Below are 20,605 nucleotides of genomic sequence, written 5' to 3' on the forward strand. Positions count from 1 at the left end.
ACTAAGCAAAGCCCATACACAAGCTTGGTCCACTGTCTATATGGATACATGATTTTCAAAAAAAAAAAAAAAAAGACAATTATTTATTATATAACAATTTATCTTGTAATTTCTCAATTAAAAGTTAAGATCATCAATAAGTTCTTAAAGTAAATCTAAATTTTGAAAATAAAATAAGAGGAAATTATAATATAAACTATTTATTTGTTGTTGAAATTTTATAATAAAAAAATGGAAAATGAACAGGAATACATTTAGAGAAAAGGTAAAAACTAAAGATTTCACATTTTCTTTATATATTAATTCTACTTCAACTACATTTACTTTAAGATATCTCTTCATAAGCGTTTTAATTAGGATACTAATTTTTTACCTGATTTTTATCAGGTCCTTTAGATAGTTACCCAAAATCAAACTCAAATATTATCGGGTCCATATTGATAGAGCTAAAATCGACTACTTGATTTCAAGTACATCAGGTAATTGGGTACCCATTGACACCCTTAATCCAAATTGTATAAAACATGAAAGCCAACTATTAGAATTTATCTTTGAGATAATTATTTTCAAGATATGCAACCAATGAAAGAAATATTTTTAGAGAACTGTTATAGGCACCCTAGTTTTACTTGTTACACCCCATTCAAAAATAAAGAAATTAAGTAAATGATTGAAAATAAGTAAAAGTTGGGGTGCCAATAATCAGGGGCGGATTTACAGTAGGGGCACTTGCCCCCACAAGAATTTTCAAAGTCTATGGATTAGTAAGTTATTGCAACAGATTTTAGCGACGGATTAAAAATGTTGCCACTATTATCCCTACAAAAAAAAAAAAAAAAAAATCCCCTCTTAGTTGCCCCCATGACTATTTTTTTTTTTCACTCTTAGTTGTTCTCACACAAAAATTTCTACTCTTGATTGCTCCCACATGGGCAAAATCCTGGCTCCACCCCTGCCAATAGCAACTCTCTATTTTTAAGCTACGCATTGTTGGGGTGTAATTAGTAAGAAGTCACTCTTGAAGGTTGCATTAAGTAGTTTTCCCAAATAGAAATAATTTTTCAATTGGGAAAATGATTTTCCTCTGCTATGTGTTTATTATCATAATGAGACAACGTAAACTTGATTTCCAAAATGCTCCCACTTTAGTATTTAAACTTAACATAATTATTTTGGTCAAACCCCAAGATGCCTTGAAAGGTGTAAAAAATGAGAGTTTATGTTGTCACACCAACTTTTGCTAATACCACCCCAAGATATGTGCAATTCTTTCTGGATTTACATATGAATTGAGGCGGCGTTATTAAAAGTTGGTGTGGCAATAAAATTTCTCATGAAAAAACTCCCAAATATTTTAGAGAGCTGTTATTTCCACACCAATGATTTACATAAGAATTAATGTGGCATTAGCAAAAGTTGGTGTGGCAATAACAGCTCTCATATTATATTGCGTGATGAATGGTACACAGCTAACGTGGCAAGAGCACAAAACCATAGATCATTTTCATCACAATACATAAGAAAAAGATGTCCGGTCGGTTTTGTGCCCTTGCCACGTGCACACATCATTATTCTATTTTATCAATAACACACAAACACAAGGAAGCATCACAAATACAAGAATAATTAGCCAAATATATAAACCGAGAATTCATTCCAAGAACAGCGACGATAAAGGTATTAAATGGATAAGATTCGGATTCATGACCATTTAAAAACAACAAAAGTTAAGGAGATGAGTATGGGTCACGCTCATGCCATGAGGTAACATGAGGTAAAGGAAGCTTGCCCCGTGATGGCAATTGAATTCCACCACTTTCTTGATCCGATTTGGATAAAAACAGATAACATAACCTTCAATTCCTACTACTTGTTTTATCTTTCTTATCCATATTTTTTTCTCTCTCTCTACATGTCTGGTATCCACCAACAATCTCAAATTTGTTGAAAATTAAGATGAAAATTAGTAGAATCCAAACAATACTAATCACCTGCCATGTTGTGTAGCTCCATAAGATGACTAATTACAAAATTGGGTAAAATGGTCATTTTGAAAAATATTAAAAGATATTGTTGATTTAATCATTTTTGCAAATTAAATACATAATTGTTTTAATAATTTCTCCTTGTTTTTCCAATACTAATGAAACCCTAAGAATTGTTCTCCTCCACAAAAGTTAAAGATATATAAAGTTTGCTTATAAAATAAAGTGGCCCAGAGAACTAAAACAAAATGATTATTATTTGTGGATTTTACACCTTTTTCTCTCAAATCACAGATTGAAATCAATGGAAAGAAGAAAAAGCAAGTATGAAGGAATTCTCCAAAATCTCATCCACAAAATTCCTTGGATTGAATTTAAAAGTTTTCATGATCGAAACCTCTTCTTTCACTTCATAGGAAGATCGTGACAAATGGTTTGGCCCTCCATATGCTTTTTCTCTTAGAACTATTTTTTATTTTGATTAGTTAATCCAATTCTTATCCATTTACAATTGTTCATATTTTCCCAAGAATTTTGAGTGAGGGATCGAATAGCCCGTGAATTACGATGACTAGGAATAAAGTTCTTCCCCCATTTCCTATATTTAAAAGTCATTTTCTTTCTGGTATGAAGTGATGCATGTGAAGGTCAGGATACACACCAAATATTTTGCACATGTGAGTCAGGATCAAACTTTACACATGTGAGTCAGGATCAAGCACCCTTCCTGGTTGAGCCTACAACTTTATTGATTAACATTTTGCACCACAAGCTTATATATGTGCTTGCAAAATTAGTAAAATTGAATCAACCTAAAAAATTAAAAATAATAATACAATCTATTTTTATAAAAGTAAGTGAGTTTAATCGAATGTATCCTTCTAATAAACTAGAAGTCAAGCACATAAGTAATATAAACGTTCGAAATAAAAACAATTGGCAAGTCCAACACCACACTAGCAAAAGATGGTATGCATATGGACATTAACAGCATCACTATTGATTACAACTCAACTAAAATATATTAATGCACTAAACTATATTGATTACATCAACTAAAATATATTACGACTATTTATTTGTTCGGATAGGCTTTCAAAAGGAAATATTTCACTAGTCACTAATCGCCACCATAGAACATAACCACATTGATAACAGTAATACGATGGACTATTTCCCCATCAATTTACTCCAATATCTTAATTCGGCTTTTTCTAATAGCTCAATCATCTATAACGCAATCATCCACATCACCTTGCTTGTTGAGGATACTTAGGATACCCATGATAATTAGAGAGGTAGCTAACTAATCTCTAGTATTATTGATTTTTTTTAGTGATTTTAGAATTTAAAAAGCATCCCAAAGCATTGTCGATGATCCATTCTTATAATCCATGCAATGTAAGAAGTACGTAAATAGGCACAGTTTTATAATTATTAGAATATGCAAGACACCGTTTTAAAATGATTAGATATGCAATGTAAGACGTAAATAGTCACGGTTTTATAATGTTTAGAATAAGTTTAAATTTAGCTACAATTATATAGTGATTATAATAATTCAAAATTAAAAATTAGGATAAACATCTATATTTTGATCAATATATTTATTCAAACCGATGATATGTGTCCCTTAAGCAAGGTTTTGTTTTAGAGATTAAAGGTATGTTTGATTACATGGAAAATCAAAATCCACGGATTTCAAAATCTATGAAAAAAATAGAAAAGATGGAAAAATTAAATCTATTGTTTGATACTACTTTGGAAGAAATAAGATGAAGAGGAAGAGGAAGAGGGAGGGGAGAGGATGTAGTAGTGATGGTGAAGACGTTGACTAAAGTAAGTGAGAAAAAAGAGTAGAGGACATGGTGGTGGTGGCAATGGCGGTGGCAGAGGTGAGGGAAGAAGAAAGAGAGAGAAAGTGGTCGGCAATGGTGACGATAATGATGGTAACGACGAAGACAGTGAGATTGAGTGTGATGGTGGGGAAGAAGAAGAGAAGAATGAGAAAGAAGAAGAATATATTTTAGGGATGAAAAATTTAGATGAATTTCACTTTTACATTCATGTGGGTGGGAAAGTGAAATCCATTTTTTGACAAAAATTTTGATTGGGATAGAAAATGAATTTTCATAGAAAAATACAATCAAACACATAAAAAATATCATTTTTCATGAAAATTGATTTTCCATCCTATTTTCCATGTGCAATTAAACACACCCTAAAAGAAAATGATCCAAATTTCCTTATCTTCAATAATTGAAAAGGTTGAAGATGATGAAGGACTTCAAGGCCTTACCAACAATTCAATTTATCCTCTCCTCCTATAGGATAGTTGATAATTTAATTCCTGTTAGAAATGGACTTTTTTTTGTAATAAATAAATAATTTTAAAAATAAAAAATAAAAACAAATATTACCACAATTACAAAACCAAGTTTCAAAGTTCCATGAGAAGTTATTGTTGTGCTGATTATGATATAAGGATAATTTAAATACAGGGTCCCCACATTCCAGTGAATATTTGAGATTTTCCAAATAAAATCTTCTTGCATGAAAAATGCCATAAATGCCATCATCTTCAAAACTCTTGGCCTTAAACCACTATTGAAAGCTTTTACATTTTAAACTTCAAGATTTTATTTACTTAAACATCCAAAGAACAAAGGATTTTGGAGATGTGGAAAACCATGGGTGTGAAAAAATGTTCATGTGGAGCTATAAAAACTAACTTATTCACCAAATCCAATTTTATCTTAGTAAATAATTTGGAATATACATCTTCTGTCTCGACGTCCTAAAATGTTCATATAATCACAAATCAGAAACCTTAAATTCCTGATAATGGGGTGCATAAGGTACTCTAATTCAGTCTCGACATAATTTCAGCCGATGTCAGTGGTTCACTGGCTGGTCCCCAAATAAACATACAGAAGAAAAATCTTGCGCGAATGAACAGACACATCGCTGGTAGTCTTGCAAACTAATAAATAAATAAAAACTAAAACTAAAACTAAAACCTATATGGCCGAAAACAAAATAACATCTATATTTCATGAGCTAAGAAATTTCATAAGAATGTACCCTTAAAAATATAAACTATAAAATAAAGATAGAATGTTAACCATGGAAACAAGATTATGTCCACAACCATAACTAAGATATAAATTACAAAAGCAAAAAAACAAAAACAAAAAGAGAGAAAGAGGACGCCTTCTCAGTTGCGTTTATTCTTAGACATTCAATTTTGGGTTATTCCTATCGGGGATCACGTCATCAGGAATATACTTGCCCCAGATCTTGTGGCGTTTCCAAACACCCCACATCTCTTCAATCGGTATGCCTTTTGTTTCGGGTAAAAATATCCAAATAAAGACCGTCATCACGGCCACCCACGCAGCAAAGAAGAAGAAGAGGCCAAATTTCATATGACATAGCATTTGAAGGAAGACTTGGGCAATCAAGAAAGTGAATAACATATTAACTGCAACATTGATACTTTGTGCAGCTGATCGGATTTCTAGCGGAAATATTTCGCTAGGCACCAACCACCCCAACGGACCCCATGACCACGCAAAGGCAGCAACAAATGCACAAATGCAAACAACCACCAGAGCAGCATAACCCGAGTTGATAGTTGCCACACCGTCAGTTCCAAACTTAACTGCAATTAAGATTCCAACCAACATCTACAAAACACAACACACACAAAAAAGTACATTATTAAACATAAGACACTATATATTAATTAATAAAAATATAAGTAATTAGATGAGATGAAATAACTATTTTACCTGGAAGATGAACATCTGAATCCCACCCTCAATCAAAAGATATCTTCTTCCCTTCTTATCGACAAGATATATCGAAACAAAAGTGGCAATGACGTTAACCAACCCAGTGATGACAGAGGAGAAAAGAGAGGCATTATTTCCAAACCCAATTGTCTTAAAGAGAACAGGAGCATAGAACATAACCACATTGATTCCAGTTATTTGTTGGAAGAAAGGAATCAATATGGCCATCACCAAATGTGGTCTGTACTTCCTCTGTCGGATATTTTTCCATGGATGTTCCACCTTTTTCGAAGCTTCACTCGCAGCAACTAAATCATTAAACTCTTCATCAACATCGTCAGTGCCACGAACTTTTCTAAGCATCCTTCTAGCCTTATCAGGGTCACTACGCTCGATCATTGAATTTGGTGTATCAGGCAAGACAAAAGCTCCAAGGGTGATAAATGCACCAGGAACTGCAGCAAGAGCCAAACTCAAACGCCAACCCCAACCAGCCTTAATCTTGTCTGAACCATAGTTCACAAGGTTGGCAGCTAGAATACCAATTGTGATCATCAATTGGAAAAATATATTGAGAGCACCACGATACTTGTAAGGAGACATCTCAGATAGATAGAGTGGCACAGACTATAAAAAAAACAACAAACAAACAAACAAACAGTTAAAGTTTCCCCCTTCAATAGCAAAAATTACAAAACTCTTAATTTGAAACCAAACTCATATTTATAGGATGTCTTAGTCAGTAACAATTATCAGGGCTTGATTGGAGAAATTAAATACATATATGGTGTCCAACCAAGGGCTGAAATCAAAAGAAATTTACTTGAGAAAATAGATCCCAAGTTTTCCTAACAATTTCAATAATTCTTTGAACTTCTTTAGACCATAAAAATGTCCTATATGTAAATTAAAATTAATTAGCAAAAAAGATACATTTTGAGGAAAAGAACTTGGGATTGTGCATTAAGGACATTTCTGTTATTTTGCTGATTAATGAAGGCACTCTCACCAAATGTTAATAATATTTGGATTTATTTTATGTGATCATGCATTCATGCTATTAAGGATATAATACTAAAAATAATTTAATTAAAATTATATAACAGCGATGACTGTCATTTTACACAAACACACACAAAAAAAAAAACGTTGGATTTTTTAATATAAAGAGCATGGGTACCTCTTTTCAAGGCTATTAACAAAGGAAAATTCTAGTGTACTTTGTTGTCATACACCGATTGTCCAACATACTTGTAATTTGAAAAACCGTAATTTACAGGCAAGAACATCCAACGAACTGCTGTGATGAGAAGATTTATATAGGAAGAAAATATCATATCTCATCAAGCTGTTCTGGAGATTATGAACACTAAAATATTCCTACTTGTAAGCTAACAACCAAATTAATTAACTAATTAAATTTATCTGAGATAAGCAAAATAACTCCAAAAAATAAAAATAAAAAATACAAAAATTTCAATGTGATCTTTCAAATAAAAATAAAAAATTAAGGAAAAAAACCTAAATTGATTTTGAAGAATATTACCTGATTGGCAAGTCCAACACCGACACCAAGCAAAAGACGACCGATGATCAGCATACCAACGTTTACCGCAGCTCCATTGATTGCTGCTCCAATGAAAAAGATCAAACCACCAAAGAGCATAGAAATCTTTCGTCCATACTTCCTCGTGATCGTCGAAGCACAGAGTGAAGAAATCAGAGCCGCTAAATACAGAGACGATGTAAACAGAGTAAGAATTTCGCTGTTGAATTTGCAGTACTGATTCGTAGACTGCACACCAATCTCCTTTTCATACACAGAAGGAAAAAATTTCTTCAAGAAGGGATGCATTGATGTCACTCCACCTAAAAATCACCAAAAATTATCTCAGATTCATAGATCAATAATAATAATAAAAACAAAAAATTCAAAAATAGATTTTTTTTTTTTTTTTTTTTTTGAGATTTGGCGATTTCTTACCAGATATACCAATATCGTAACCAAAGATCAAACCTCCCCAAGCAGCGATAAAACAAGCCACAAAAACGAACCAGGTCATCCCTCCGGGATAATTTTTACCCGGTCCACCACCCGATGGTTCAACAAAACCAGCGCCAGCCATTATAGATGAAGATGAAGCTCACTATCTCTTAACTTGTAGAGATTGCAGAGATCGAAAGCTGAGAGAGAGGAAGAGAGAGGAGAGAAACTAATGAAGAAGGAGAAGAAGATGAGTGAAGTCGAAGAGGGGGAGACACGTATATATAGACTAGAGTTACTGTTTTTGTCGAGGAAGGTCTCCTAACTCACTTAGGCCAGATCCGAAAGAGGTCACAGCTCTAAACCGGATCTTCTTGACCCAATGTAAGATTAGATTTCCTTTATGAATTTTAATGGAATACGAGTCGAGTTGAAACTCGACCGACGTTTTAATGAAGAGTGCTGATATCCGAACTAGAAAATACTCGGCTGGCGTGATACGGACAGAGAATCATATATCTGTGTCCTCTACAAATCCCCATAAAGATGTGATGTTCTGTATCCCGAGGAAATAGATCTATGATTTTATGCCCATGCCACATCAGCCAAATATTGACCAAGTGAAGATTTTCTAGCCCAGTCAACTGTTATCCTAGACTGTATCAGACGCCAATCAAAATATTAAGGGCATTTTAAAAATTTCCCTTGTAAAATTGATAATATTAACTTTACCCATTGCAATTAGGATTATATTTTCTTGATGGTTTAACGGTAAAATTTTGATTTATTTTAAAATAATATTAAAATTCTTAATTTATTAAATTAAAATGTAAAAAAAAATCAAAATTTCATTGTTAAATCATCAAGAAAAAATAACGTTGACTTACGATTAAAGGGGTAAAGTTAATCTTTCACCAATTTTACTAGGTAGATATTTCTAAAATACCAAATATTTACCAGGACAAGTAATATTGTTAATTTTTTTTATAACATTAAAGAAAAAGATTATAAAAGAATATGATTGAGATAAACACTTTCGGAAAAGTATTTTGAAGATATGTATTATCATATAAGTTTAGCAACGGATGTAAAATAATTGACATATAAAGATATGATTCAAACCATGTAAAACATGAAATCTGATTATTAGAATTTAGATTTGAAATCAGGTGGCAATCTTTATTTGACCATCCAAGTTGACAATCCTTTGCTTATATGGTTAACAATTAGGACGAACATCTATATTTTGATCAATATGTTTATTCAAACTGATGATATGTGTCCCTCTTGACCAAGGTCTAGTTTTAGAGACCAAAACAAAATGATCTAAATTTCGCTGTCTTCAATAATTGAGTTGAAGAAGGACGAGGGACTTCAAGGCCATACCAACAATTCAAATTACCCTCTCAAATATCCTCTCCTCCTATAGGATAGTTGATAATTTTCCTGTGAGAAATGGATTTTTTTTGTAATAATAATAAAAAAAGCAAATATTACCACAATTACAAATCAAGTTTCATAGTTCAATGAGAAGTTTTACGTTGTGCTGATAATGATATAAGGATAATTTAAATATAGGATCCCCACATTTTAGTGAATATTTGAGATTTTCCAAATAATATCTTTTTATATGAAAAATGCCATAAATACCATCATCTTCAAAACTCTTGGCCTTAAACCACTAGTGAAAGCTTTTACATTTTCAACTACAAGATTTTATTTACTTAAACATCCAAAGAGTACGATAAAGTTTTTGGAGATGTGGAAAACAATGGGTCTGAAAAAATGTTCATGTGAAGCTATAAAAACTAAATTATTCACCAAATCCAATTTTATCTTAGTAAATAATTTGGAATATACATCTTCTGTCTCAACGCCCTAAAATGTTCATATTTAAATTTTGGATAATGGAGCCTGATAATGGGGTGCGTAAGGTACTCTAATTCAGTCTTGACAAAATTTCAGCCGATGTCAATGGTTTGCTGGCTGGTTCTCAGATAAACATAAAGAAGAATAATCTATGCACGAATGAACAGACACATTGCTAGTGGTCTTGCAAACTAACAACAATAATAAATAAATAAATAACTAAAACTTATATGGCCGAAAACAAAACCATATCTATATTTCATGAGCTAAGAAATTTCTTAAGAATGTACCCATAAAAATATAAACTATAAAAGAAAAATAGATTGTTAACCTCGGAAACAAGAGTATGTCCATAACCATAACTAAGAATTAAATAACAAAAGTAAGAAAAAAAGAGAGAGAGAGAGAGAGAGAATAATTTCTCAGCTGTGTTTATTCTTAGACATTCAAATTTGGGTTATTCCTATTGGGGATCACGTCATCAGGAATATACTTTCCCCAGAATTTGTGGCGTTTCCAAACACCCCACATCTCTTCAATTGGTACGCCTTTTGTTTCAGGTAAAAATACCCAAATAAAGACAGTCATCACGGCCACCCATGCAGCAAAGAAGAAGAACAGACCAAATTTCATATGACATAGCATCTGAAGGAAGACTTGGGCAATCAAGAATGTGAATAACATATTAACTGCAACATTGATACTCTGTGCAGCTGATCGGATTTCTAGCGGAAATATTTCGCTAGGCACCAACCACCCCAACGGACCCCATGACCACGCAAAGGCAGCAATAAAGGCACAAATGCAAACCATCATCAGAGCAGCATAACCGGAGCTGATAGTTGCCACACCTTCAGTTCCAAACTTAACCGCAATTAAGATTCCAACCAACATCTACAAAACACACCACACAAAATATTAAATATATAAGACACTATATATTAATTAATAAAAACATAAGTAATTTGATGAGATGAAATAACTATATTTTACCTGGAAGATGAACATCTGAACCGCACCATCAATCAAAAGAAATCTTCTCCCCTTCTTATCGACAAGATATATCGAAACAAACGTGGCAATGACGTTAACCAACCCAGTGATGACAGAGGAGAAAAGAGAGGCATTATTTCCAAACCCAAGTGTCTTAAAGAGAACAGGAGCGTAGAACATAACCACATTGATTCCAGTTATTTGTTGGAAGAAAGGAATCAATATGGCCATCACCAAATGTGGTCTGTACTTCCTCTGTCGGATATTTTTCCATGGATGTTCCACATTTTTCGAAGCTTCACTCGCAGCAACTAAATCATTAAACTCTTCATCAATATCGTCAGTGCCACGAACTTCTCGAAGCAACCTTCTAGCCTTATCAGGTTCATTACGCTCAATCATTGAATTTGGTGTATCAGGCAAAATAAAAGCTCCAAAAGTGATAAATGCACCAGGAACTGCAGCAAGAGCCAAACTCAAACGCCAACCCCAACCAGCCTCAATCTTGTCTGAACCATAGTTCACAAGGTTGGCAACTAGAATACCAATTGTGATCATCAATTGGAAAAAGATATTGAGAGCACCACGGTTCTTGTAAGGAGACATCTCAGACAGATAGAGTGGCACAGACTATTAAAAAACAAACAAACAAACAAAGAATTAATCTTTTCCCATCAATGACAAAAATTAATTTGAATCTAAACTCATATTTATAGGATTTCTTAGTCAGTAACTATTATCAGGTCTTCATTGGAGAAATTAAATTCATATATGGTGTCCAACCAAAGGCTGAAATCAAAAGAAATTTACTTGAGAAAACAGATCCCAAGTTTTTCTAACAATTTCAGTAATTCTTTGAACTTCTTCAGTATTAAAGAATAAGATGCACTGTATTAAAATGCATGAGATACATTATATTATTGTTAGTGTATCTCACACAAATGAAAGGTTATGATGAAGGATATTCTAGAATATATATATTTAAAATATATCAATTAAGATATTCTAGCATATTTATATTAGGTAGTTTTCACATATCTTGTTTGATGTAATACCTATAAATACCCTATTGAGATTTTTGTAATATTCATCTAAGAATTATCAATAAATTCATATATTCAACATTTAGACCATAGAATAATCTTATATGTAAATTAAAATTAATTAGCAAAAAGACATTTACGTTATTTTGCTGATTAATGAAGCCACTTTCACCAAATGTTAATAATATTTGGATTTATTTTATGTGATCATGCATTCATGCTATTAAGGATATAATAATAAAAATATTTTAATTAAAAATAATATAACAGCAATGGCTGACATTCTACGCGCGCGCGCACACACACAACGTTGGAATTTTTTAATATAAAGAGCCAGAGTACCTCTTTTCAAGGGTCTTAACAAAGGAAAATTCTAGTGTACTTTGTTGTCAAACACCGATTGTCCAACATACTTGTAACTTGAAAAGCCGTAATTTATAGGCAAGAGCATCCAACGAACAACTGCGATGAGAAGATAAATATAGGAAAAAAAAAAAATATCATATCTCATCAAGCTGTTCTGGCGATTATGGACACTAAAACATTCCTACTTGTAAGCTAAGCTAACAACCAAATTAATTAACTAATTAAATTTATCTGACAGAAACAAAATAACACCAAAACAAAAATCAAAATTTCAATGTGATCTTTCAAATCAAAATAAAAAAATTAAGGAAAAAAACCTAAATTGCTTGTGAAGAATATTGCCTGATTGGTAAGTCCAACACCGACACCAAGAAGAAGACGACCGATGATGAGCATATCTACATCAAGAGCAGCACCATTGACTGCGGCTCCAATGAGAAAGATCAAACCACCAAAGAGCATAGAAATCTTTCGTCCGTACTTCCTCGTGATCGTCGAAGCACAGAGTGAAGAAATCAGAGCCGCCAAATACAGAGACGATGTAAACAGAGTAAGAATTTCGCTGTTGAACTTGCAGTACTGATTCGTAGGCTGCACACCAATCTCCTTTTCATACACAGAAGGAAAAAATTTCTTCAAGAAGGGATGCATTGATGTCACTCCACCTAAAAATCAACAAAAATGATCTCAGATTCATAGATCAATCAAAAAACCAAAAATTAAAAAAAAATTAAAAAAAAAAAAAAAGACTTTTTTTTTTATTTATTTAGATTCGACGATTTCGTACCAGATATACCAATATCGTAACCAAAGATCAAACCTCCCCAAGCAGCGATATAACAAGCCACAAAAACGAACCCGGTCATCTCTCCTGGATAATTTCTACCCTGTCCACCACCCGATGGTTCAACAAAACCAACGCCATCCATTATAGATGAAGATGAAACTTACTATCTCTTAACTTGTAGAGATCGAAAGATGAGATAGAGTAGAAATTAATGGATAAGAAGAAGAGTAGAAAAGTATCTGTTAGAACCCATGGGACGTTTTGGTCTCATTCACCAAAGTCCATTGTTGACCTCCAAGATTTAGATTTTAGGAAAAAAAAAAGACAGATGAATGATGTTTGGTCTCATTCACCAAATTAAAGTCCATTGTTGACCTCCAAGATTTAGATTTTAGGAAGAAAAAAAAAAAAGACAGATGAATGGTGTCTGTTATTTTTTTTTTATAACATAAAAGAAAATGAATATAAAAGAAGGTGGTTTAGATTAACCATTTTTGAGAAGTATTTTGAAGATATGTATTATCATTTAAGTTTAGTAATGGATGTAAAATAATTGACATGTAAGGATATGATCCAAAAACATGAAATCGGGTTATTAGAATTTAGAATTGGAATCAGGTGACAATCCTTATTTGACCATCCAAGATTACAATCCTTTGTTTATATGGTTAACAGATTTGAAATGGATTGATTTTTTGTGAGGTTGATCTCCATAAAAAATTATTTATAATTGAATGGTAAAAGTTTAACGGTCAACAATTCTTTAACTTATAAACCCTTTTTGATGGGGTTAGAATTTAGAAAGAGCTGATTTTTATAAAGATAATATTTTCATCATAGAGATCATCTTCTGAAAAAAAAAAAAAAAAAAAAAAAATTCAACATGTTTCAAATTTTCTAACCCTATAAAATAAATAATTGTCAATTTGGATTATCAAATATGGATTGTCATCAGATCCTGGCCCTAGAAATTAACTTAGAGATAAGTATTTTCAAGATATTCAGCCAACAAAGAAGATATTTTTATAGAGCTATCATTGGCACCTAATTTTTACTTATTACACTCAATCAAAAATAAAGAAAATAAGTGAACTGTTGAGTTGGAGTGCCAATGGAAGACCTCCACTTTTTTTTACTAGATTTTTATTTTTTGGGTTTAAGATTTTATATGAGGCTAATCATAATTGTAAAGAGTGTTAAAATTGTTTACACAAGTGTCATAATGTTTTGTAATGTTAAGAGTATAATTTGAACTGAACCTTTGTAATGTTAGAATGGTGGGTTTTAATCAATAATTGGAGTGCCGATCTCTATTTTTAAGATCAGTAGTGCTAGAGTAACATCATGTGGGACATTTTTTACGTGGACTCATATCTCTATGAAAAGCATCTATGATTCTACACACTTTCACATAAAAAATGTCCCGATATCATGTATTTTTAAAGGAATCATTTTTCATGAGTTGGCTGAGTCAAATCAAGAGTCATCAGATGGACTTGACTTATTGGACACGATAATTAAGTCTGAGTAGTAGTAAAAAAAAAATGAGTTAACAATCATAAATAGAAAATATTACTAATCAAAGTATAATAACACTGCATGTTCATGTTTAAAATTAAAATCAACCGTGAAAATTATTATTTTCAGATTTTTAAAATTTTGTCCTTTAATGCCCCTATGACATCAGTTCATGTTTTTGCATGCCTCAAATTGATGCGGTTGGGAACCATTTCAAAGTATGTTAAGTAGGAAACAAACCGCATTTTTCAGAGTTTTTAAAATAAAAATGCTACAGTTAGGTCTGGTTGGGTGAATATTTATTTTTTTAAATCTTTTAAAAATGTCTCATCCAAAATAATCTCACTCTCATTTAATGTCCTCGTTTTAAACTTTAGAAAGAAATCAAGAGGTTCTTTGCAATTTCACTAACACATTGTCGTAACAATAAGTAAATCCGAAAATAAAATTTTGATTTGTTTATATTAGTCTTCCATTTCGAGCTTATGTTCAATTCTGCATTGAATCTTTGGATTGTTCTGTAATTACTAGGTTCTTTACGTAATTATTATCATAATTCAAGGTTTTATTCAATTAGAATTTTATTATTATTATTATTATTTTGTTGTAATTCTTTGTTTTTGTCAACTTTTTTAATTGTTTTTAAAATCGTAGATAGAGCATGGGAGCAGTAAAATTATTATAAGATTTTTTGTTGAATATCTTTTAAACCTGATGAACTCATGAGGAAAATTCTTATCTTTATCAATTAAGATACATTATATATTATTACATGTAAGTCTTCTTGAAATATTCAATTATATCTTTTTAAATATATTAGTATCAGTATTTTATTTACATGTATCATAATTTTTCTTAATTTAAGTTGATCTTGATTTAATAATATATTAGTATCAGTTATTATAAAAGCTTCTTGGGGGCCACCAACCACCCTTGCTCTTTCAACGGGTGGGATAAGCTTGCCTTTGCCAACCACCTTGAAAGAGGTGACCAAGAAGCCCTCGCTTGTGATGTCCAAGACAGTGATTCCATAGTGCCCTCTTCACTATGGATCCCTTCAAAGCTCCAGGGTCGGATGGTTTTAATGCGTGCTTCTTTCAAAAGGCTTGGGACATTATTAAAGTAAACCTGTTGGATGTTGTTAAATACTTCTTCAAGAGTGGCAACTTCCTCGAGGAGTGTAATGCCACAGCTATATCCTTGATCCCTAAGGTAGACTTGCATTCAGGACTAGTTGACTTTAGACCGATTTCTTGTTGTAATGTCATTTATAAGATTATTTCTAAAATCCTTACTAACAGAATCAGACAAGTGACACACAAGTTGGTAGGCTTGAACCAACCAGCCTTCATCAAAGGCCGCAGCATTTCAGATAACATTCTCTTGGCTCATGAACTTGTTAGGAATTATCAAAGGAAGAACTCTAGCCCGAAACTTTGTAACGAGAAATTCCTTCATTGCTATTAATCAATTGTGATTCTATTAAATACAATAATTGCAACAAAAAACTATAAGGGTAAAGGTTTTTGTATTATATATTTTATATTGAAAAGGGTATTATGGACATTTCCTTAAACACGTCAACAGATATGGGGAAACAAAAAATGATGAGGATTAGCCAAACTCATTTTATTAGCGGATCAAATTGTATTAATGATAATGAAACTCTACTAATAGTTTGTTAACACTGTTTTTTTACTCAATTTACTCACTTTTTTAATATATTAGTTAATGTTATTTTAATAGCTTAATCATCTAGGTATATAAATTAATTTAAATAGATGAAATTTCTTATAATTTAATTGAAAATACATAATATAACCAAGTAAATCAGAAATTTGCAAATATTTTAGTAACCCAATCTCTACTATTATTGATTTTTTTTTTTTACCGGAGGGGAAGTGATTTTAATCCTTTTCAGGAGCCCATTGAACTTATTAAAAACTTGTAAATAATTTGGAGGATCATTTGGTGAAGATGTCCAAAAATGTTTACATAATCACAACTGAGAAACCATAAATCCTGATCCGGACTTGATTTCAACGGGATGTCAATGACAGACTGGCTCCCCAATGGACGTACAAAAGAAAAATCATGCATCAATGACAAGGAGAAACAGCACTAAACGACGCTAGTAGTCTTCTAAATTAATAAAAGTAAAACTGATATGGCCGAAAACAAAGTTACATCCATATTTCAAAAGCCTAGGAATCAGGAATGTGCCCTTAAAAGACAAAACACAAAGTACTATATAAAAGAAAAATAGACCTAGTATATCCATAACCATAACTTGAGAAATAAATAAAAAAGAAAACTAATGGAGAACGCCTGCACAATTGTTGTGTTTATTCTTAGACATTCAATTTTGGGTTATTCCTATCAGGCATCACGTCATCAGGAATATACTTGCCCCAGAAATTGTGGCGTTTCCAAACACCCCACATCTCTTCAATTGGTACGCCTTTTGTTTCCGGGTAAAAATATCCAAATAAAGACAGTCATCACGGCCACCCACGCAGCAAAGAAGAAGAAGAGACAAATTCATATGACATAGCATCTGAAGAAGATTGGGCAATCAAGAAGTGAATAACATTATTAACTGCAACATTGATACTCTGTGCAGCTGATCGGATTTCTAGCGGAAATATTTCACTAGGCACCAACCACCCCAACGGACCCCATGACCACGCAAAGGCAGCAACATACGCACAAATGCAAACAACTACCAGAGCAGCATAACCCGAGCTGATAGTCGCCACACCGTCAGTTCCAAACTTAACTGCAATTAAGATTCCAACCAACATCTACAAGACACACCGCACAAAAAACTATATTATTAAATATATTAATTAATAAAAATATAAGTAATTTGATGAGATGAAATAACTATATTTTACCTGGAAGATGAACATCTGAACCCCACCCTCAATCAAAAGAAATCTTCTCCCCCTCTTATCAACAAGATATATAGAAACAAACGTGGCAATGACGTTAACCAACCCAGTGATGACAGAGGAGAAAAGAGAGGCATTTTCCAACCCAAGTGTCTTAAGAGAACAGGAGAGATAGAACATAACCACATTGATTCCAGTTATTTGTTGGAAGAAAGGAATCATATGGCCATCACCAAATGTGGTCTGTACTTCCTCTGTCGGATATTTTTCCATGGATGTTCCACCTTTTTCGAAGCTTCACTCGCAGCAACTAAATCATTAAACTCTTCATCAACATCATCAGTGCCACGAACTTTTCTAAGCATCCTTCTAGCCTTATCAGGATCACTACGCTCAATCATTGAATTTGGTGTATCAGGCAAAACAAAAGCTCCAAGGGTGATAAATGCACCAGGAACTGCAGCAAGTGCCAAACTCAAACGCCAACCCCAACCAGCCTTAATCTTGTCTGATCCATAGTTCACAAGGTTGGCAGCTAGAATACCAATTGTGATCATCAATTGGAAAAAGATATTGAGAGCACCACGGTACTTGTAAGGAGACATCTCAGATAGATAGAGTGGCACAGACTATAAAAAAAAACAACAAACAAAGAATTAAATTTTCCCCCTTCAATAACAAAAATTATAAAACTCTTAATTTGAATCTAAATTCATATTTATAGAATTTCTTGGTCAGTAACTACCATAGAACTTGATTGGAGAAATTAAATAATTATATGGTGTCCGACCAAGGGCTGAAATAGAAAGATATTTCCTTGGGAAAACTGATCGCTATGGTTTTCTAACAATTTCAGTCATTCTTTGAACCTCCTTAAACCATAGAAAAGTCATACTGTTAAATTAAAATTAATTAACAAAAAGATACATTTTGAGGAAAAGTCCTTGGGAAGACATTTTCTGTTATTCTGCTGATTATTGAAGTCACTTTCGCCAAATGGAAAAAATATTTGGACTTATTTTATGTAATCATGCATTCAATCTATTGGTCTATTGGGGATATAATAATAAAAATAATTTAGTTAAAAATAATATAATAGCGAAGACTAGACTTCACACAAAAAAAATCAGAATTTTTTATAGAAAGAGCCAGTGTACATCTTTTCAAGGCCGGTAACAAAGAGAAATTCTAGTGTACTTTGTTGTCAATTACCGGTTCTCCAACGAATGGAGACGATTAGTTCAAAAACTGATCCATTGAAAACTGAAACGATGGGGGTAAAAGGGGCAACATTCTTGTAATTTGATAAATTATAATTTACAGGTAAGAGCGTGAAACAAACAGCTGTGATTAGAAGATAAATATAGGATTCGTGAGAAACAGGGGAATCCCTAGGAATATAGTGTAAAAATATCACATATCATTAAGTTGTTCTGGCGATTACAGACACTAAAATATATTGCTACTTGAAATCTGTCGTATACGGAAAAAATTGACATATGTTCCCGTTTAATGTTTCAAATCAAACAATGAAAAAGTTAGCTTCATTATTAACTAATTAGAAACTTTTTTAATCGAAGAACGAAAGACCAAAATATTCAAACTGCATAGTTCAGACTTCGAGAGAGAGAGAGAGAGAGGCTTTGAAAAGTAGAGGAAATTAAGAGCATTAAGAGGGAGAGACAGAGAGAGACTGTATTTTTACATAACATGACAAAAAAATAAAGCCTTCAAGATACAAACAAGGAATCAAACACAGATCTGAGAGACTCTGTGCTTTTGAGTTTGAAAACAGAATTTCTCTAAGAGAGATCAGACATCAGATAATCATTCAAACAAGCGAATCATATACAGATCTGTAGAGAAAAGTTAAAATAAAAGACCAGATTTTAAAAGACAAAAGCACAGTAGAGCAGATCACAACAAATAATCTTTTTTAATAACTAGCGAGAAACAAGGAAACAAAATAAAACAATAAGAATCTTGAAATATAGTCAGGATCCTAAACCAAAGCAACAAAATTTAATATCAGAAAAAGAAAAAATATCAAAAAAATCAAAGTCAAAGTTTCCTCAAATCGAAATCGAAAATCAAAAATCAAAAATTAAGAAAACAAAACCTAAATTAATTTGAAGAATATTACCTGATTGGCAAGTCCAACACCAACACCAAGCAAAAGACGACCGATGATCAGCATACCAACGTTTACCGCACCTCCATTGATTGCTGCTCCAATGAAAAAGATAAAACCACCAAAGAGCATAGAAATCTTTCGTCCGTACTTCCTTGTGATCGTCGAAGCACAGAGCGAAGAAATCAGAGCCGCCAAATACAGAGAAGATGTAAACAGTGTGAGAATCTCGCTGTTAAATTTACAGTACTGATTCGTAGACTGCACACCAATCTCTTTCTCATATACAGAAGGGAAAAATTTCTTCAAGAATGGATGCATTGATGTCACTCCACCTAAAAATCACCAAATCTCATCTCAGATTCATAGATCGATCCAAACACACACACACACACACAAAAGATTTTAATATTTTTGAGATTTCTTACCAGATATACCGATATCGTAACCGAAGATCAAACCTCCCCAAGCAGCGATAAAGCAAGCAAAAAAGACGAACCAGGTCATCCCTCCGGGATAGTTCTTACCCGGACCGGATGAATCAACAAAACCACCGCCAGCCATTGTAGATGAAACTCTCTGCTCTTCGTTTTCTCTTTAACTTGAGAGATCGCAGAGATCGAATCGAAAGGTGAAAGAGAAGAAAGTAAGGAAGAAAAAAGAGTCTAGAGAGGGAGCTATATATAGAAAACTAGAGTTACTGATCGAGTCAATAACTCTCAATAATTATCCAAAGGATAAACATGGAATCCTCATTAAAGAAGAGTTCTTCAGCTATTTTCGTATTTCTAAATGAGTTGTCACAACAGGACGCCCCTTCTGACAAACGCCTCCTACGCCCCTATCATATAACCGTTGATCATTTGCCTCGGGATACGAATAATCTTAAATCTTTTTCTAATGTATCTCAAAGCATTTAATCTACGGTTCTGTGATGAGGACGTAGGGGCGTTTGTCAGAGGGGAGCGTCAGGTTATCGCGGTTCTTTCTAAATTACCTAAACGAATTGAGTTTGGTCAGATCCGAAAGTGATCCGATTTACTTTTTGGAGCACAAGACCCACCTACTTGACCCGATATAAACTTCAATATCTTTTTTTTTTTTTTTTCGGATTTTAACGGCCCACGAGTTGATTTGAACGTCAACCGAGTCAACTCGTTCTACAACTCAATTCGTTTAAACAAAACATGGAATCCAACCATTAGAATATATTCAAAAAGTATTTTCAAGATTTACAT

The 20,605-nt window shown here is 32.9% G+C and overlaps 2 protein-coding genes and 1 pseudogene across 3 annotated transcripts; all 3 read right to left on the reverse strand.

The window, feature by feature from the left end:
* Window positions 1-5,010: 5,010 nt before the first annotated feature.
* Window positions 5,011-7,983, reverse strand: LOC147392119 (sugar transport protein MST8-like). The gene is made up of 4 exons (XM_086458366.1): window positions 7,767-7,983; window positions 7,329-7,651; window positions 5,780-6,409; window positions 5,011-5,674 (listed from the first exon to the last, which is right to left on the reverse strand). The coding sequence occupies exons 1-4, from the start codon at window positions 7,906-7,908 to the stop codon at window positions 5,219-5,221; spliced, it is 1,551 nt and encodes a 516-aa protein (XP_086314492.1). The 5' UTR covers window positions 7,909-7,983; the 3' UTR covers window positions 5,011-5,218.
* A 2,059-nt stretch (window positions 7,984-10,042) lies between these two features.
* LOC147392120 (sugar transport protein MST8-like) lies at window positions 10,043-13,094 on the reverse strand. Its single transcript, XM_086458367.1, has 4 exons — window positions 12,825-13,094; window positions 12,380-12,702; window positions 10,629-11,258; window positions 10,043-10,529 (listed from the first exon to the last, which is right to left on the reverse strand). Exons 1-4 carry the CDS (start codon window positions 12,964-12,966, stop codon window positions 10,074-10,076), a joined length of 1,551 nt encoding a protein of 516 aa, XP_086314493.1. The 5' UTR covers window positions 12,967-13,094; the 3' UTR covers window positions 10,043-10,073.
* A 3,366-nt stretch (window positions 13,095-16,460) lies between these two features.
* On the reverse strand, window positions 16,461-20,064 carry LOC147392121 (sugar transport protein MST6-like; annotated as a pseudogene). The gene is made up of 4 exons (XR_015183095.1): window positions 19,796-20,064; window positions 19,380-19,702; window positions 17,240-17,865; window positions 16,461-17,146 (listed from the first exon to the last, which is right to left on the reverse strand). The product of XR_015183095.1 is annotated as a sugar transport protein MST6-like (transcript).
* Between the last annotated feature and the right edge of the window lie 541 nt (window positions 20,065-20,605).

Source organism: Akebia trifoliata, chromosome 11 (genome assembly GCF_017979445.1).
Source record: "Akebia trifoliata isolate Shusen 1 chromosome 11, ASM1797944v1, whole genome shotgun sequence".
NCBI lineage: Eukaryota > Viridiplantae > Streptophyta > Magnoliopsida > Ranunculales > Lardizabalaceae > Akebia > Akebia trifoliata.